This window comes from Sipha flava, unplaced genomic scaffold (assembly GCF_003268045.1).
Source record: "Sipha flava isolate LNK unplaced genomic scaffold, YSA_version1 102_pilon_pilon, whole genome shotgun sequence".
Taxonomy (NCBI): domain Eukaryota; kingdom Metazoa; phylum Arthropoda; class Insecta; order Hemiptera; family Aphididae; genus Sipha; species Sipha flava.
Window position 1 is genome coordinate 1,002,859 of NW_020271716.1, and position 16,911 is coordinate 1,019,769.

The 16,911-nt window shown below is 30.7% G+C and overlaps 1 protein-coding gene across 2 annotated transcripts in view; it reads left to right on the forward strand.

Moving 5' to 3' along the window:
- The window catches only part of LOC112681283 (calcium/calmodulin-dependent 3',5'-cyclic nucleotide phosphodiesterase 1A-like), a 455,395-nt gene that overhangs the window by 138,994 nt on the left and 299,490 nt on the right, over positions 1 to 16,911 (forward strand). The window contains exon 2 of one of the 2 annotated variants that reach the window (XM_025551566.1): positions 3,594 to 3,599. The exons of the other annotated variant lie outside the window; for it this stretch is intronic. Within the exon in view, the coding sequence (XP_025407351.1) occupies positions 3,594 to 3,599 (6 nt within the window). The remainder of the gene's footprint in view (positions 1 to 3,593; positions 3,600 to 16,911) is intronic. 2 annotated transcript variants of the gene reach the window in all.

A 16,911-nucleotide genomic window follows, 5' to 3' on the forward strand; every position in this document is an offset into this window, starting at 1 on the left:
CTCATCCGATGTTTCTCACCCGTCTGTACAAATACGCTTAGAGAAGCTTAATCTTTTGAATTTCTTCTCGCCTTCGGATTGTATTCTTGTTTTTTATCGATAACTTTTCCGATTGTTACTGACATTCGAGCTCTTGATTTGTTTTATGACCGTAGCGAAAAGCAGTAACTACCCTGCGCATGCTGTCTTGTGAAAAAAAAGTTTCTAACACCTCGGGACACGTAGAAAGTCATTCGATTCCGTGTAACACGTTTTTCTACTTTTTATTTATACTATATATATATATTTTTTTTTGTCATTATGAACCCATTGAATAAAGTAGTATACGTATACATATATATAAACAATCGCATACATATATAAATATATATATATAAAAGTAATTCATAAACAAAATAAATTAGTTTTAAGCAATGTTTTTTTTTCAGGAGTAATGCAAATTTGTACGTGTTTCTCAGTAATTGTCTCGAAATAAGACTAAAATATTTTTCAGTGTACTTCTGTTTTCAGTACACACTAGGTACTTAATGTTAGCTGACGAGAGTGTTTATTTTGAAACTGTTTTTCGTTTAATTGGGATAGCTCTTCAATCGACAGATTATAGTATTTATAATACAATCATTAACATTTTAAACTATATACTATTAAGTATTTTACTTACGTTTCAAATCACTTATAATAATATAAGCTCCTTGAAAACTTCAACATAGTTCATTATTTTTCATCCTAGTTGAAACGGGTTTAATCTTATTTAGTATGTTCGTTAATATTTAAATGATCGAATAAATTACCCTAACGGGTAAATTAGTATAAATAGGAAATATTAAATGATACTAAAACGCGAAATAAATACTCTACGTAAAAAATGGATAAATAAAAAAATAAAAAATAAGTGTTGCTTTTAGATATATTGGAAGATTTCTGGTTGAAAGGCAACGTTGCACCGCAAGAATAAGCCACAGCTCATTATATGCTATTTATTAACAATCGGATTTACCTGTTGGATTCTTTCTTGGAACCATTTAAAATAGTTTATTTTTTAATAACAACACAGAATAATTCCAATAAAAATCAATTGAGTGGTTCATGATTCTAAATTCTACGTTGTTTTAAAATTAGAAATACATGTGAAAATTAATACTTTACATTATTATCAAATGTACAAATAAATAATAAAACAGAACATATCTAATACAAAATTGAAGTTCTACAAATACTATTAATCATAGTATTAGTGGTGTGAAAAATCCGGATTTACCGAAGTTCGAAAATTCGGGATCATGAAATTCGAAATCCGTAATCTGGATTCGGAGAAAATTCCGGATTTCGGAATTCAAATTCGGATTTTACTCGAAATCCGGATTTCGGATTTTGAAACATTGATTTAATATATTTTATGGATTCTTTATATTAAAGCCTTGATAAATACACATTTTTTTTTTTTTTTTAATGAATTAATATATTTATAGAAAAACTTTTAAAGCATTTTTAAAACTTTTGGTGCCATGATTTAAAATGAAGGTTACAGTGCTTAATCACATCTTGTATACATACAATATACACTTTATTATAACAAAATAATTGTCGGGTTTTCATGTTGTATCTTATCGCAAAAGTCAAAGTGGAAGTATACCATCAAAGTCTACAATCTTAATTTACTAACAAGTGGGTTTTCCTTTTAACCGATTATCCATATCAGTTGTACTTATCCTACAGAATAATTCAAGCTAGGGCTGTATCATATAAAGACATTTTTTATTTTTTTATAACTGAAACTTAATACTGTTCACAAAGTGAAGTGCAAAAATATGTATCGGTTTTACAATTTTAAAATTCAAATAATTTTTTTTATTTAAAATAGAAAATGCTCGTTTATTTATATTAGAATTTATAACGAAAAATTTAATTTTCTGCTTTAGAATACAAAAATTCACAATGTGAAACCGAATATTCGGATTTTACAACTGAAAATCCAAAATCCGAAATCCGGATTTTTCGGATTTTCGGAGAAAAATAGGATTTATTTCACACCACTACATAGTATACGAACTTGTAATTTACAAAGTATATATCTCTAAATATAATATGAGTCTTCCGTTAGTGCATAACAGCCGAACAAGTAACAACTGAATAACGTGATTCTTACACTAGTCTAATAATTATTTTTAATCGTCGTCAGCATAGGATTCAAATCCCAATTTTAAAAATGTTCGTTGTTAATATATAATAAAGTTTAGTGTTGATTTTCTAACATATATAATTCTCAAAGATATATTTCAGTATATTTATTATTTTTGAAAAACTCGTATGTAAAATAGTTTTATTCACGTAACGAAATTTTAGGGGGTTTATTTGTTTCCTGATATTCAATGCTGACCGACGTGATGCAATAATTAGGTTCAAAATTATATTTCATCTTATTTTTTGTATCTATTTATTTATTCTGTAAGATAAGATACAATTGTATGTAATATGACACAAGATAAATTGAAATAATTCGTTCAAATATTACTGCTATTTGTTAATTAAAAATTCAACGCGGATAATATTTAATATATTATCGGTTTTTAATTACCTCTTATATCTCTTATTTATACTTTTCCGAAAAACTGCTTTAGTTTACTGAAGAATTTTATGAAGAAAGCATATGGTAAAATCTACCGGTGAAGTTGTACTTAATGAAATCCTTACCATAATTCGGAAAATATTATTTCTAAAAGTTTATTCTAAAGGACTTGAAATTTTCGACCGTTATTTGTTTTCACTTTAGTAATATATTACAACCATCGTATTATTTTCACTTTTTATGTTATAAGATTCACATTTTTAACTTTTATGACTTGAAAATTTATAACATGATAGTTTATATGTGTTATAAACAGAGGCGGATTTCCCATTAGGCACTGTAGGCATCTGCCTAGGGCGGCAAAGTTTAGGGGCGGCTAATTCTGTAATGTTTTATTAGAAAACATTTAACGTATGCCAAAAAAATTGGAAAATTATTTACTTTATATATACGAAAAATAATTGTATAATAATGGGTGCATTTTGTTAATATGTTATCGTCAGAATTTCGGGGAAAAATAAATATCCCCACTGCCACACTATACTACTAATTCGAATGTATGTTAATAATCCTATGCTGTTATTATGAAAATCTGTTTTTATTAAAATTTGGGGAACATCCAATGGCATTTTTTCAAAGTAGACTAATTAATTAAAGCGAAAAAAATAGTCTAAAAATTCAAACGAATGTTCATACGTTTGTATATTTAATATTTAGATTAGGTGTTTCGGAAGGGGTACTATAACTTCTTCGCCTATATAGGGGCGACAAATTGTTGGTGCCTATAGTCGTAAAAAAGATAAATCCACCTCTGGTTATAAACCATAAATATAAATGTTATTTTAAATTTTTAATTACGGTACAATTTCCATTTTTTTCATTAATGAGCATGTTTTTTTCGTGCTAAAATGCAAAATTTCTATTTTACCAAGACTATGTTCAATCATTAATCTTATAACAATTAATATTTTTTACTGTTATTCATTTTTTTTTAAAAAATTTAAATCTAATAGTGATTTTTTTTCAGGTACAGGTGGGTGTTCAATACTATATTGCATGGTCAGCTTTATTAACAATCATATTATAAGATGATCGCCGTTGTGAGTATAGCATGTATACATAGTAGTAAGTTACACGATTTGATTTAATACAGGTTATACTTAACCGATGGCTTTTTTATGTTCACGTTATAATTTGATTTTAACGATAGTTAATATACGAAACATATTCTATGATTTGCATGTTTATTAAAAATGAACTAAAACAAAAAAAAAACAAAAAAGGATTAAGTATTTAAAAGAATACATTTTTTTGATATTTTACTATTCGTAATAAGTGAAAAGTTTAATCTTAAACAGTACCAATGTTGTTACAATAAGAAAAAAAATAACTAAAATAAAGAAATAATGCAATAAGATATAAAACTGTAAAATTACGTAGGATACTGATATGTCATATTAACAGTAGTTATTGAAAATATAAAACATACGAAATACGGATTTAGTATTTATAATATTGAATGAAAATATTTAATAATCAAATAAACCATTTCGTGTTGACTAATATTAATTTAATTTTTTTTCCGACTATGATGGACGAGAATAATCTTTAAACTTGTAAAAACATATTAAAAAAAAAATATAAAAAATGTTATTTCTATAAATTAAAACGCAGTTCGTACACATAAAAAAAAAATAATCAACGTCTTATACAAACACATATAATTTGATATTTTTATCATTTTAATACGATTTGAAATGCGTCACGAGAGGCTTGAATTAAGTGTATATTTCAACACTGCGTGTGTGTGCGTGTACATCCCATTGATATTGTCGAGCACTGTACAGCACTACACGTACAACACTATCTAACCGCAGAGTCGTTATGTGCACGCAAACGACAACTCGACACTTGAACACTGCGAATGTCGAGTGGTTTTTATTAATTTCTTCGTTCGGTTGAAAAACAACGAAAAAGTAAGATGGGAACACCCGATAATATTTAACGGACGTGTACGAACTCTCGAGGTCGATTTATTTTATAACGCAACAAACGTAACGCGCTTCAACGCGTTTGCCGCGGGTACCACGTCTCATGCCCAGTGCTCAACCTGTGAGGGGGGAGGGAGAGCCCCAACTGATTTTCAAAAATCTTAGTGTCCCACAACTATTCATACGTTATAACCGAAACGCTTAACAAGTTTTGGTGACGTTCTTCATTTTTTTTTTTATGTGAACAGAGTCTGGCCCTTCTTCGGTTTGGCCAAGTCGAGCGCTGCTCGTGCCGCGTTACGGGGTCCCGAAAATCCTCCGGATGATATTACAGCGTACGCCCGGGTTACGATTAGGCGTGCGGACACCGGCGCGGAAATAAATTAACAGGACCCCCGCGTGTACGACGACGACGGGGGAGGACGATATAATCGTTGTATGAACCATTCGGAACGGGATAAGCCTTTCGAAAAGCTCGGGGATCCACCCCGATAAAATATGTTTGGATACGCTCGTGGGGATCGGCGTACATCGCATTGTTTAGGAGATTAGACACTTTTCGACGAGTGACTACGCTGAACCGCACCACGTGCACCACCGGACCCGATGCGTAAAGCACCGTTCTAAATCGATCATAAAACGCGTTCGGAAAAACGCTCGGAGCTATGGTTCAACCGTCGAATTGTTGTTCGACGCCGAACCGAATCAACGGACATTATTCGTACACAAATTCTTTTAGAAATGTTTTCGTGCTCCCGGATTAAAACCTTTATTGATTTCACCTCTGGCATTATTTCGAACGTGCTCGTCAAGTGCGTTATAACATATCGTTTAGATAACTCTAATATATCCGTTATAACGCATTTTCGTTAAAAAGTAAAAAAAAAAAAAATGGTGGTGATTCAGTTGCACCAAGTTTCCGTTCGAGGAAAGAAACGATTTGCAACAGCTTTTTATGTGAAAATTTTGAATTTTGACCGTAATAATATAATACACGCATTGGTACGAAGGTTTAGTAAGGAAACGAACGACTGAAAAACGAAAAAAATAAATAAACGAATAAATAAAAATTATGCTTGAAAACGAAAAACCGTATGCGGGATGTGCACGGTGGGGTTGTCAGTGGAGCGGGTCAGGGGTTACGTGGTCTCGTAAATCACATGATGAATAGTATTGGAACTACACTGCAGCTGAGCCTTTGGCTCATCGTATACCGGTAAATAATATAAAACGTACATCCGTTCAGAAATACACTACCGAACATGGACTCATGTGTGTCATTTCCGGTCATCAGATAACTTGTTATTGCCAACGGTGGCTGTGTTTTTCTAGCGGTAGGGGTTATTATACGCCGCCGTATAAATTTTTACGAGCAGGCAGTGGCCCGTGATTCATACCAACGATTGACAATATGTGTTCCACAGGACGGTCTCGAGTGTTCCACAAGTCGTATTTGAATATTGAGAGTATTGGTTGATAAAAAACGATCGTGAACTATCTTTTAAACATTTTTTTCGGAGGATTGGATTTTTGATAAGTAATTGAAAAATTTCAGTAGAGTTGGAGTTAGAAACATTTGAGTTCCACGAAGCACAAACTGTTTCCTAAAGATTCAGTAGTCATACGAATTTGGGAGCCGCTGATGTATATCACATTAAGTACCCGTGACCAACTCCAATCGGTCGTACTGAGTACGTATGTGCCGTTCATATTTTAAAGAAATGAACCCCTGGTTATTAGCGATACTGCCAATTGCAATGTACGCGTCACGTACCAAACTGTACCGGGAACCAATGTGAAATGGATTTTCGAACGTCTTGAAAATTAAACTCGTTGTTGATACACCTCGGCGTACAGAACGCATTCATATTCATCACAATATAATTTTACAGTTATAAGCTGTTTCAAAATAAGTATAATTTAAATAAATATAATAATAAATAAATAAATGTGTTATTATATTAACTTTTAATTTGGATATTCAACATTAACTTCGTATATATACCTATGTAATATGTACTACCATAAATTTGGCTATCATAAATATGAATTATATTTTTATAGATTTATTGGTTTCATAGAAGTTGCCAAATGCAGTAACACCGAACAAATCTCCCGATTCTATTTAAAAAGGAATCAAAAAACCTTTAATAAAGTTATTTTTAAATTATATTTTACAAGTTAAAAACTTTCTATTTTGAGAACTATCATTTTTATAAAAGTATAATATAATACCAATATAATACGTGGTACCCATATAAAAATTGAATTAGATTCAATTTCTCAGTTTCAATTACGAGTTGAATAAATATATTTTAAGATTTTGATGAAAGTTTTGGTTTGATTTACATTAGTAAATTAGGAAAAACTTACCCAAAAACAATACTTTGATGTGTTCTGTAATTGGCGCACCCAAAAAATGTTGTATTGCAATTTGACTCATTCACGCATAAAATAGTTAATTTATTTTTACCAATACAACAAAGGTTATTATTTAAATATTAAACGTGTATTCATTGTAAAGTTAAATGTATATGTAACATTGAAGTCCATATATTATTTTATATTTATATTTTATGCACGCATAATAAAGTCGAATGGTTTAAAACTTTTCTTTAAACTTTGGTGTGTTTTAACTTTAAATGGGAATTTAAAAATAAAATTCAATGACTTACACAAGTTTTAGTTGAAAATACGCATAATAACGATAAAACTCATATAGGAAATTACTAATTTCGATTAAACGTTTTCGATTTCCCAAAAGGAAATATTTACACATGAGACTTTTATGAGAGCGTTATCCCGTTAATTGTTGACTTGGAAACTTATCTACCATTGCCACTGCTATCGGTAACATCAAACTACCCACAAATATTATCTCTTGATATGTATTTCTACATCAATATATATAGGTTTAATAATATGATAAAAAATCATATTAACAAATGGAATTATACAAATAAACATTAGGTATAAGCCTGTTTTCACAAGCCTGTTGTATATTATTTTTTTTTCTTAACATTAAGACCGTTATAAATGTCCTATAATAGTTTTTTTATTCATGTGACAAGAAATATTTTTTTGTGGTTTGAATAAATAAAAACAAATATAGGCGTACGACTATCTAAAAATAAAAAAAATAAATAAACATGAATAAATTACTTGGTGAAATGGTAGATTTATATATATATATATATGTTTGGAATGCAAGTGTGTTGAGATATAAATGAAACTCAGTTCAAATAATTCAGTATAATGATTCTTGAAAAAAGTATAAATAAAAAATGTAATTTTCGTTCATGAAAATTGAGTGTGGTTTCAGGAAAACCATAGGGAAGTCATTAAAATTACTTATGAATAAAAGTTTACATAAATAGTTTACTGATTACTACAAAAATAATTTGTTTTTAACATAAACGAATATGACCTTCGAACTAACCAATCCAACACTACCTGGGTGCATTTAAAAACGTAAACGAACGTATGGGTTGTAAACAACGATTTCGGAGGTAATGAAACGAACTATGTGATCATAAAATATGAATGGGGTGCGTTTCTAACACTTGAAACGTGGACCCGCTATTATTTTTAACGATCGAATATGATATAAAATAACGGTGCAGCTATATCTTATGATCAAGCTCATTTTACGGCGGATTAAATAGGGCCTACAAATAAATGGTTGACGTCAAACAGCGAGTACAATAAGTTGAATACCTGCAGTTTATTTTATTACTCGTGTCCTGTCCATGGGATTCATAAAAGATGGACTCGAGGATAAACGTTAAGTCGTGCAGGCCACGTTTCTTTTATGACTGGTGTACACACTGCGACTTAATAACATCGCTATTTATTATTATTATTAAATGAGAGTGATAACATTTTGAATTCGTCCCAACTATAAACGGCCTTGAATTGAAATTCTGTATTGCAGGCAAAACATCAATAATAACACGCAGGGTTATGTCATTTTAATCACACACGTTTTAATTAACCGTAGACTTCATCGTTGATCGAAGTTATTCTGAAATAGCTTTTACACTCGATGCGTACACCTATAGTATTTACATTTTGTACGTTTACGTTTTTTACAAGTGTAATTTTATAGAACACCGATACACTTTACGATAGACATGCCACAGTAAAACTATTAAATTTTACCTAATCAATTATTAAATATATTTATTATAGACATAAAGCATATTTCGGTAAACGTATTGTAAGACCTTGACATTAAAAAAAAAAACAGAAATTGGTACAATTATTATTTGAACATAATTCGTACAACTCTATGCATTTATGATAGGTAAAATCAAGACAAGAAACTGCGTAATTATTAGTTCATTTGTCAGCAACAGGTAATTTTTACATAAATTATAAAAATATACCAGTAGCATACATGAGCCAGATAATGAACAAACAAAATATAGATTATAACTGATTATTTTACCAACGCACTGATTTGAGTAATTTTTCTCCGACGATTTTTCGCTTATAAACTATAACAACAATCACCCATTAATTAAAAACATATCTATCACTTGAACTGCCTCATTCATATTTTATATGATATATGACTAATTTGTGTTCAAATTATTTCGGTAAATGTTTTCAATATATTTTCAAAACAACCTAACATTTATTTTCTGGTTTGAATATTCATGATAACTTTAAACGCTGATTTCGTAAACTAAAGATCCTGCCTGTATATATAAAAATTTATATTATTAAAAATATGCATGAATCGCATAATAAAAATCACTTAATCGTTTTAAATTTATTTCAAAATTAATAAATATGAGAAGAAAAAATCCAAATTTCTTTTCGTTTCTTCGAGTATACTGTGAAATATAAAAAAATATAATTAAATTCGAACAATTATAGAACATTTTTGTCGATCCCAAGTTAAAGCTGATAAGCTCAAGTGTGTACGCTATCATATCAGTATAAAAGTTCATTTGTACATAAAAATCGGTATAAAATTTATCTTATGATTAGAATTACGACACGGGGACAGTGTTCGATTAGATCAGAAAAACGCCCGGAGTAAATTCAAGTAAAAAAAGTTCAACCGTCTAGTTTGTAGGAAAGAGTATGTGGAAAGTTTCTTCCGAGCATTTTGTACCACCCAAAAGTTCGTTTCACGAGCGCACTCTGGTCGAAGAGACGTTCGTATAGGAAAAACATGAACGATCCGCTAGAGAACAGTCGATGTTCAATGTCGAGGTAGGTATGAGAAAATCATCAACCCGACGAGAAATGTATAGAATTGAGCAAAAAATACGAATAGTTAAATAACATTACTATTTACATATTTTAAAGATCAGTGTTAGTATATTTCCCGTGAGGTCTTATCATATTTATGTGCAGTCGTGTAATAATATTTCAGTCACCATAAACGCGTGTTTTTGTGGAGGTTCTGCTTATGAACGGGGGCAAATTTAGAACCTAAAAGCATACTTTAAATATTAGTTTTGTTTGATCTGTTTTTTTTCCAAAACTCCATTAGCATGAAATTAATTGGTTTACAAAATATTAATGATCTTTAGTTTATGCGGTAATTTCATCTCGTACCATACTCGGAACGTGTGTAATCGTAAAAATCAACAATAATTGAAATTGATTATAATAATATAAGTCATATATATATAGACGTATTAGGTAATAATGATCAAAAATCTATCATAAAGGAGTTTTATTTTAAAACTTTGTAATAAAAATTTAACTTAATTTAATCCATATTAATATGGTAATTAATACATCGGTTAGATGTGTCATTAAAATTTAATTTATTTTCCTTCGTTATAATGATGAAGTATCAATGTATTTAATAAGTTAAATTAATTGTTTTATTATATTAATTTTATTGATGGTAAAAAAATCAAATTCATTTTTAATGATATAAATCTTATAATTATCATACAGCATTAAATATTATATAAAAAAATATATTATTAGATATATATGTAAAAAATAAAAAGCAAAATAATTGTTTGAGAAAGATAACAAATTTAATAAAACACTAATCTTATTCATTTTCGTTAGTTTTTGTAGCATATATTGAAGATAAACTATAAATGTGATATTTTTCCATGTGTATACTTAATTTTTTGTGTACATATGAATTCATATTTGAACATAATTTTTATTTGTCTACGTTGTGTTATCAAAATTGAAAATCAAAATCAAAAATCGTTTACACCAGTTAAAATTTTGGAATGTAGGTTATCAACCAAATTTTTTCAGGTAAAAAGGTCCGTATAAAGGAGATTACGGTATTTTTTATTTGCAGCTAAAAAGGTTGTTTGTGTTGGAGTTTACATTTGGCCATATAATTACCGGTATAACTTAATTCTTTGTGTATTTAATTTTTGTTTTTAACTCCAAAACCATCATATTTATTATACCCGTTGTCGTTAAATGACGAGGTTTTTGAACCAAGTAAACACTCTGCCCAATTAACTAATGAAATTAATTTTTGAACAATTTGATTTTTATATTACATTCGATGTTGTTTATATTTTCAAAACTCATTAGAAATGTTTTCAAGTCCATTTAGTAAAATGTTCAGAACGGTTTTATATGTTTATATTAATTTAATAGTTTTTTATTGACCGTTCTTCTTTTTTTTTTTCATTACTGTCATTGGTTTTTTCTCGGAAAATGACTTCTATATTAGCAATTGGCATTTTGAGTAGGGTTATCGTTTTCACGGATACCACTTATTGGATTATAGATAATCAAATATTAGAATTCCTAGGATACCTAGACATAACCTAGAACAATATATACATCAATTTCACCCCGGTAATTTATAATAATATTTGACGTTCTAAGAATACGTTTGCGGGCAAAGTAATATTTAGTTCCCAAATAGTCAGTGATCGGTATTGATCTCGGCAACTCGAATGCCTGGTATTATTTTTTAAATTGTTTTATCAAATCAATTTCAATCCATTCAATAAGCATAAAATGAAATGAGACGTAAGAATCAACTATAGATAAACACTTGTATATATATATATATACGTTTTAGATATCGACCATGCATCCTGTGAGATTAAATACAGTTAATATTCCTGTGCGTAAAACATTATTATATTGATATCTCTAAACGTCCATCTGTCAAAATTACTTGAAAAACGTAGATATGAGATGTACCAAAACGATATCAGCCAGAAAACTGAACCATAACTATAACCAATATTGTGGTTTCGAAATAAAATGTAGTGTTAAAAAAAAACTTTCATAATCCTTTTGCTAATATCCTTTGATCTTCCAATAATTAAGTTTTTTGTAGTTCTCAGTAAAATATATGTTATCTAAAACAATCGTATTTGCGTTTATCCTTGTGGACGTTTGCATTGGATTTTTATTCTATACCACTGACTCGTTAAATACAGCAAAGCGATTATTATAAGAGAGGTTTTTATAATTTCATATTTTAATTTAGAACATCGTAAATTATAATTGAAATTCAAGAACCTTGTTATTTTCACTCAGGCATATGTTTTTAAGCGCTTCATTCCTATGGTCTTATTAGTTTATTACGAATACCTCCTTAATGAGTTTAAAGTTCTTGTGATATTAATATTATTAAATATTTCTCACAGAAGTTTTACAAAAGTCATGTTTAATTATAAGTTTAAATTTTATTTTTGATATTTGCGTACTTAAACTTTGATGAAAAGTTGTTCACCATTATAAACGCTGAACACATATTTCTCATTGGTTGTTACGTACTTAGATCCGATGCCAACAAACAAATATTTTAAGTGTGTAGAACTATTTAACACATTACATTATTATTAATTATTATAATAATTTATTATTTTCTCAAATATTATTATTAGTATAATATTATGTCTGTATTTTTAAATTATAACTGAAAAAAATTATTTTTCACGTACGTGTTTACACAGAATAATTGATTTGTCCGTGATATTCAGAAATCATTTACTGTAGTTCAGGTACCTTGGACATAGCGTATCGAAATATACGATATATTTATATTTTATATAAAATATATGTATATGTATCATAAAACATAAAATAAACAATTTTTATATTAAAGATTATTATGTATTGGATGCCATGTGAAATTCAATATTGTGAATATACATACATACATATGTGTAAGATACACATGTAAAATTATAAATTATATAATATAATTTTTCGTAACAAATGAAAATGTTAAAATTATTGTTGATTTATTTCGTCCGACTATTTATCGTGGGTGTATACTTACAGCCTAAATGTAGTTAAGACTTATTAAAAATATTTGCTCATAGTGAGCAAAGAATATAACCTGTACTATATGTTTCACCTAGAAGAGGATTTCCCAGTAGGCAGAGTGAGCAGTTTATTTTGTTATCCATTTTATGATATTATATTTATATAAATTAATTCATATCAATTATATGCTTATACTATCGAGTTATTCAGCAACGATATGAATCATAAAAAAATATTTATAAACGTGTATTTAGGTAACTGATTGATACATGAATTTCATTGCAATTAGATTTTTGTTTAAAATTTAAATTTGAAAATTACGTCTCCTAGGTATAAAGAAATACAATATAAGATGCTTTTTTTTTTTTTTTATAAAATTATAAAGCACACATAGTTCATCCCAGCAGTCTGCTCTCTGGAAACATTTTTGTATTACATTTTGGTAGAACATGTTCAACTTAATTGTTTAGGTAAAGTGTAATAATGCTATTTTACAGTTCTAGAAAAAGATCGAGTCCTTCATTTTATATGAGATATTTTGGCAGTAATCACGGAAACATAAGGAAATTTAAGCTCCACCGTTTCGTTAAAAGCATTCATGCACACGATTTTGATTCTTGGTCGTATAATACACATGGGTAATAACTTGCTAAATAATAATGCACGGGCTCCGACCATGGGAACGTCTCTCACATATAAATGCATTACGAAATATAGTGGCATAGATATTGTTATATGGCATACTGTCTTTGGCTAAGAGAATATTAGCAAACTACGACAAACTGCATTATTTTACAATAACTGGACAATTACATCAAAACGGCTAATTGGATTTATTTCTGTAACTTTGTTGTCAAATTAGTGTCGTATCAACCCTTTTACCAATAGATATTTTAAGGAATTAATGCATTTATACAGAGTAGTTCTAGTGCACGAACAAAATAAATCTAAAATGGCCAACGTTGTGAACTTTCCAATGCCGTTCCGCAAATGGCATAATTAATATTTTAGGAGCATAAACATGCAGCAACCACACATCTGTTGAATTTATCGTATGTTTCATTTTAATATTATAATATTAATAATCGTATCAATTTTCAATACTTGAATAAAGAACTTTTGATTTGAAATATTTAAAAGTTATATCGACAGTTATTTATAACGTGTCCACGTTTGAAAGCCATAAAAAAACATGGCGCATACGGTAACACTTAATACGATTCTATGGCGGGTACAACAAAGTTATACATGAACGTGGAAATTGGCCGGAATCAAAGTAACATTCTAACATAAAATTAAAACCATTTCCTCTAAACATCATTTTCAGTATAATACAAACATTAATATAAATCGAATAGTTAAGATTGAATTTCAAACTTCAATTTATTTTAACAATTATTAAACATTTGATATACATTTTTATTATTATTTTTCCATTGAAACGAAGTTAATACACTTGCTGTACACAACAGTCACAATAAATATCTAGTTTTTTTTTTATATATATTGCTTTAACAAAGAATATTTCTAAATGTAGAATTTAATTATCATTATAATCGAACTGAGACACTTCCAACTAAATCACCTACTCAAAATATGTGTTACGGTTTTGAAATTAATACACATCCACCTACGAATATATTCGTTCACACGGATACGGTATATATTGTTACATTAATTGACAGCCAAACTTTCATAATCTTAGAAAAATTAAAACTTTTCGTATTCTCGTTTTGAAAATTAGTTTTACAAATCACTAATATATCAGTATTATGTTGAACTCTTCACCAAATAACAGAATACAAAATGAATACGAATTATACGAACAAGGTTGTAAGTCTTAAAAGATTAAATTGTATTTCTTGGGAAAATGCTGTAGTGCATTTGAGTTTTGGATCCTGATTGAAACAAAAACGAATTTTTCGTTATAATCACCGAGTAATTTTTTTGGACTAATGTTGAAATCATCAAAATTAATTTGACGAACATTTTGACGAGTGGGTGACGTCGTTTTTGTTTTTGTTTTCCTTTTTTGCGGTACTATATTTAACCCGAATTACTGAAGATGTAATGATATCCGTTACGCATGAATTAAAACCTATCCACGTCAACTCATCAACACAAATATATGTATTTATTTAGGTAACTTGAAAGGGCACGTACATCTGTATTATTATATTTGTCATGTACATACACGTGCACCACCTCCGCTTGTTTTCCCCCGCGGACGTCAATTCACATAATACTTTTACCTAACACAAAATTATTTCTCCGGATCGTTACGGATTCGGATCTGTTTACTTGGAAAACGACGAGAAATAACTTTTAGCTGCAGCAATGGAATAAAAAATAATAAACGTAGGTATTAAACGTTCAACGAATCCTCGAGGATTACGTGAATCTGGCAATCCGATATACATGCGATTAAGAACATTACAACGTTTGTACCGTTCTCGACGATATGATCGATCAACACACGGCCACGGTTGTAGATCGATGTTAACTTTTGCGGAATCGATCGAAACGTCGTTTTCAAAACCACCGTGCACGGTCGGGGGATCGTGGTTTTAAACGAATTTTCCGGGTAGCAGTGATAACGGGTACGTGCGATTAATTCGGAGTCTGTCGGCGCACGATCAAAGCGTAACGGTACGGGTGTTTTGAATAAATAATGTGAACTGCGCTTCGTACTCGCGGGCACTTAGAGTTACGAAATAGCTATGTAAAATGTTTCGACGCCGTCATCGTGTAGCGCGAAAACACTCAATTAGTGCGGGTGATTTTTTTTTTTTTTTTTTTATTCTGAGCCCTAACTCGCTCGCTTAATGGAGCACGTCCGGTCAATAGATCCGGTTGGACCGTATTGTTTTACACGACCGTTATAATTCCGACGAGCCAAGTCTTGATTGCACAAGACGCGCAACGTCCAACTTTTTCCTTTCCTCGACGACACGCGTATAAGAACACGCGCCCAATGCGTGTACGTCGACATTAAGCCGTCGTTTTTTTTTTTTATTTTTATTCCCTTAACGTTTCACATGTAGCAGCCCGTGGCGAACCGTATTACGGGCAACGACGATCTGACCGACAATATCACGAATCACCAAACGACGAACGGTTTTCGCTGTGCGCTCGGTCGATTGGTTCGTTAAAAACGTCAAACAAACGTTCCGACCTGCGGCGAAGGCTAAGCGACTTCCGCGTGTTGCGTTTTTTTTTTTTTTTTTTTTCAATAACGTTTCGGACGCCGGAAAATTATTCGGTACACGTTTCCTGACGCCGCACTTCGCATTTTCCGCGCAAAGTGTGCGTAACGTACTCGATTTCCGACCCCGCCGCGACGTGCACGTCGTACACGAAGTTTCGGTAATCGGTCGCAATGCCCGTCTTCGGTGTATTTCTCGCACGTACTCGTGTTTCGACGCAATACACGGCGGCCCGAAATATTTCAAACGAACGATCGAAACGGTAACAAAAAAAAAATCATGGCCACGAAAAACTGAATAAAACCGAAACGGTACACGATTCTCCCGGTGGTGATCACCGTGTCGGGTTGCCGCGCGGCGTCGTTACCGTTCTCCTGCGGGGCCGTAAATATTATTCAATTCCGTGCCTATGCTCGCGAAATCGATACGATTACGCTATTCGCTTTACTGACTCCCGAAACGCATGTGTGCATAACGATTGTACACGAGCGTCACGGTCGCAGATGTATCCAGGAAATTTGCGCCCCGGGTAAGAAAGGAAAAAAACGTCCCTTCCTTACCCGAATTTCCTTAGCACTAGGTGTGTTTGTAAAAAAAACAACGAATTCATAAACCGAAAACGTTACGAACCAAGAGTGTTATTACTAGTAGGACAGTTTAAACGTGTCTACGAACTATTTTTAGCTATAAGAGCCCATGTTTGTATCTTATGGTTCTCAAACTAATAGACAGCAATATACTTTTCCATGTTCTGACTCCTGATATTATCAATGCATTTTTCGGGACAAACGAAAACCACAATAATCGTTTTATTAGTATCATTACTTTTTTTTATCACCCAAATAACCTAGGTACCTTATTATATCGAAATGCTCTCCAAAATTTACCGTCTCTGGTCACGGTACTTGAA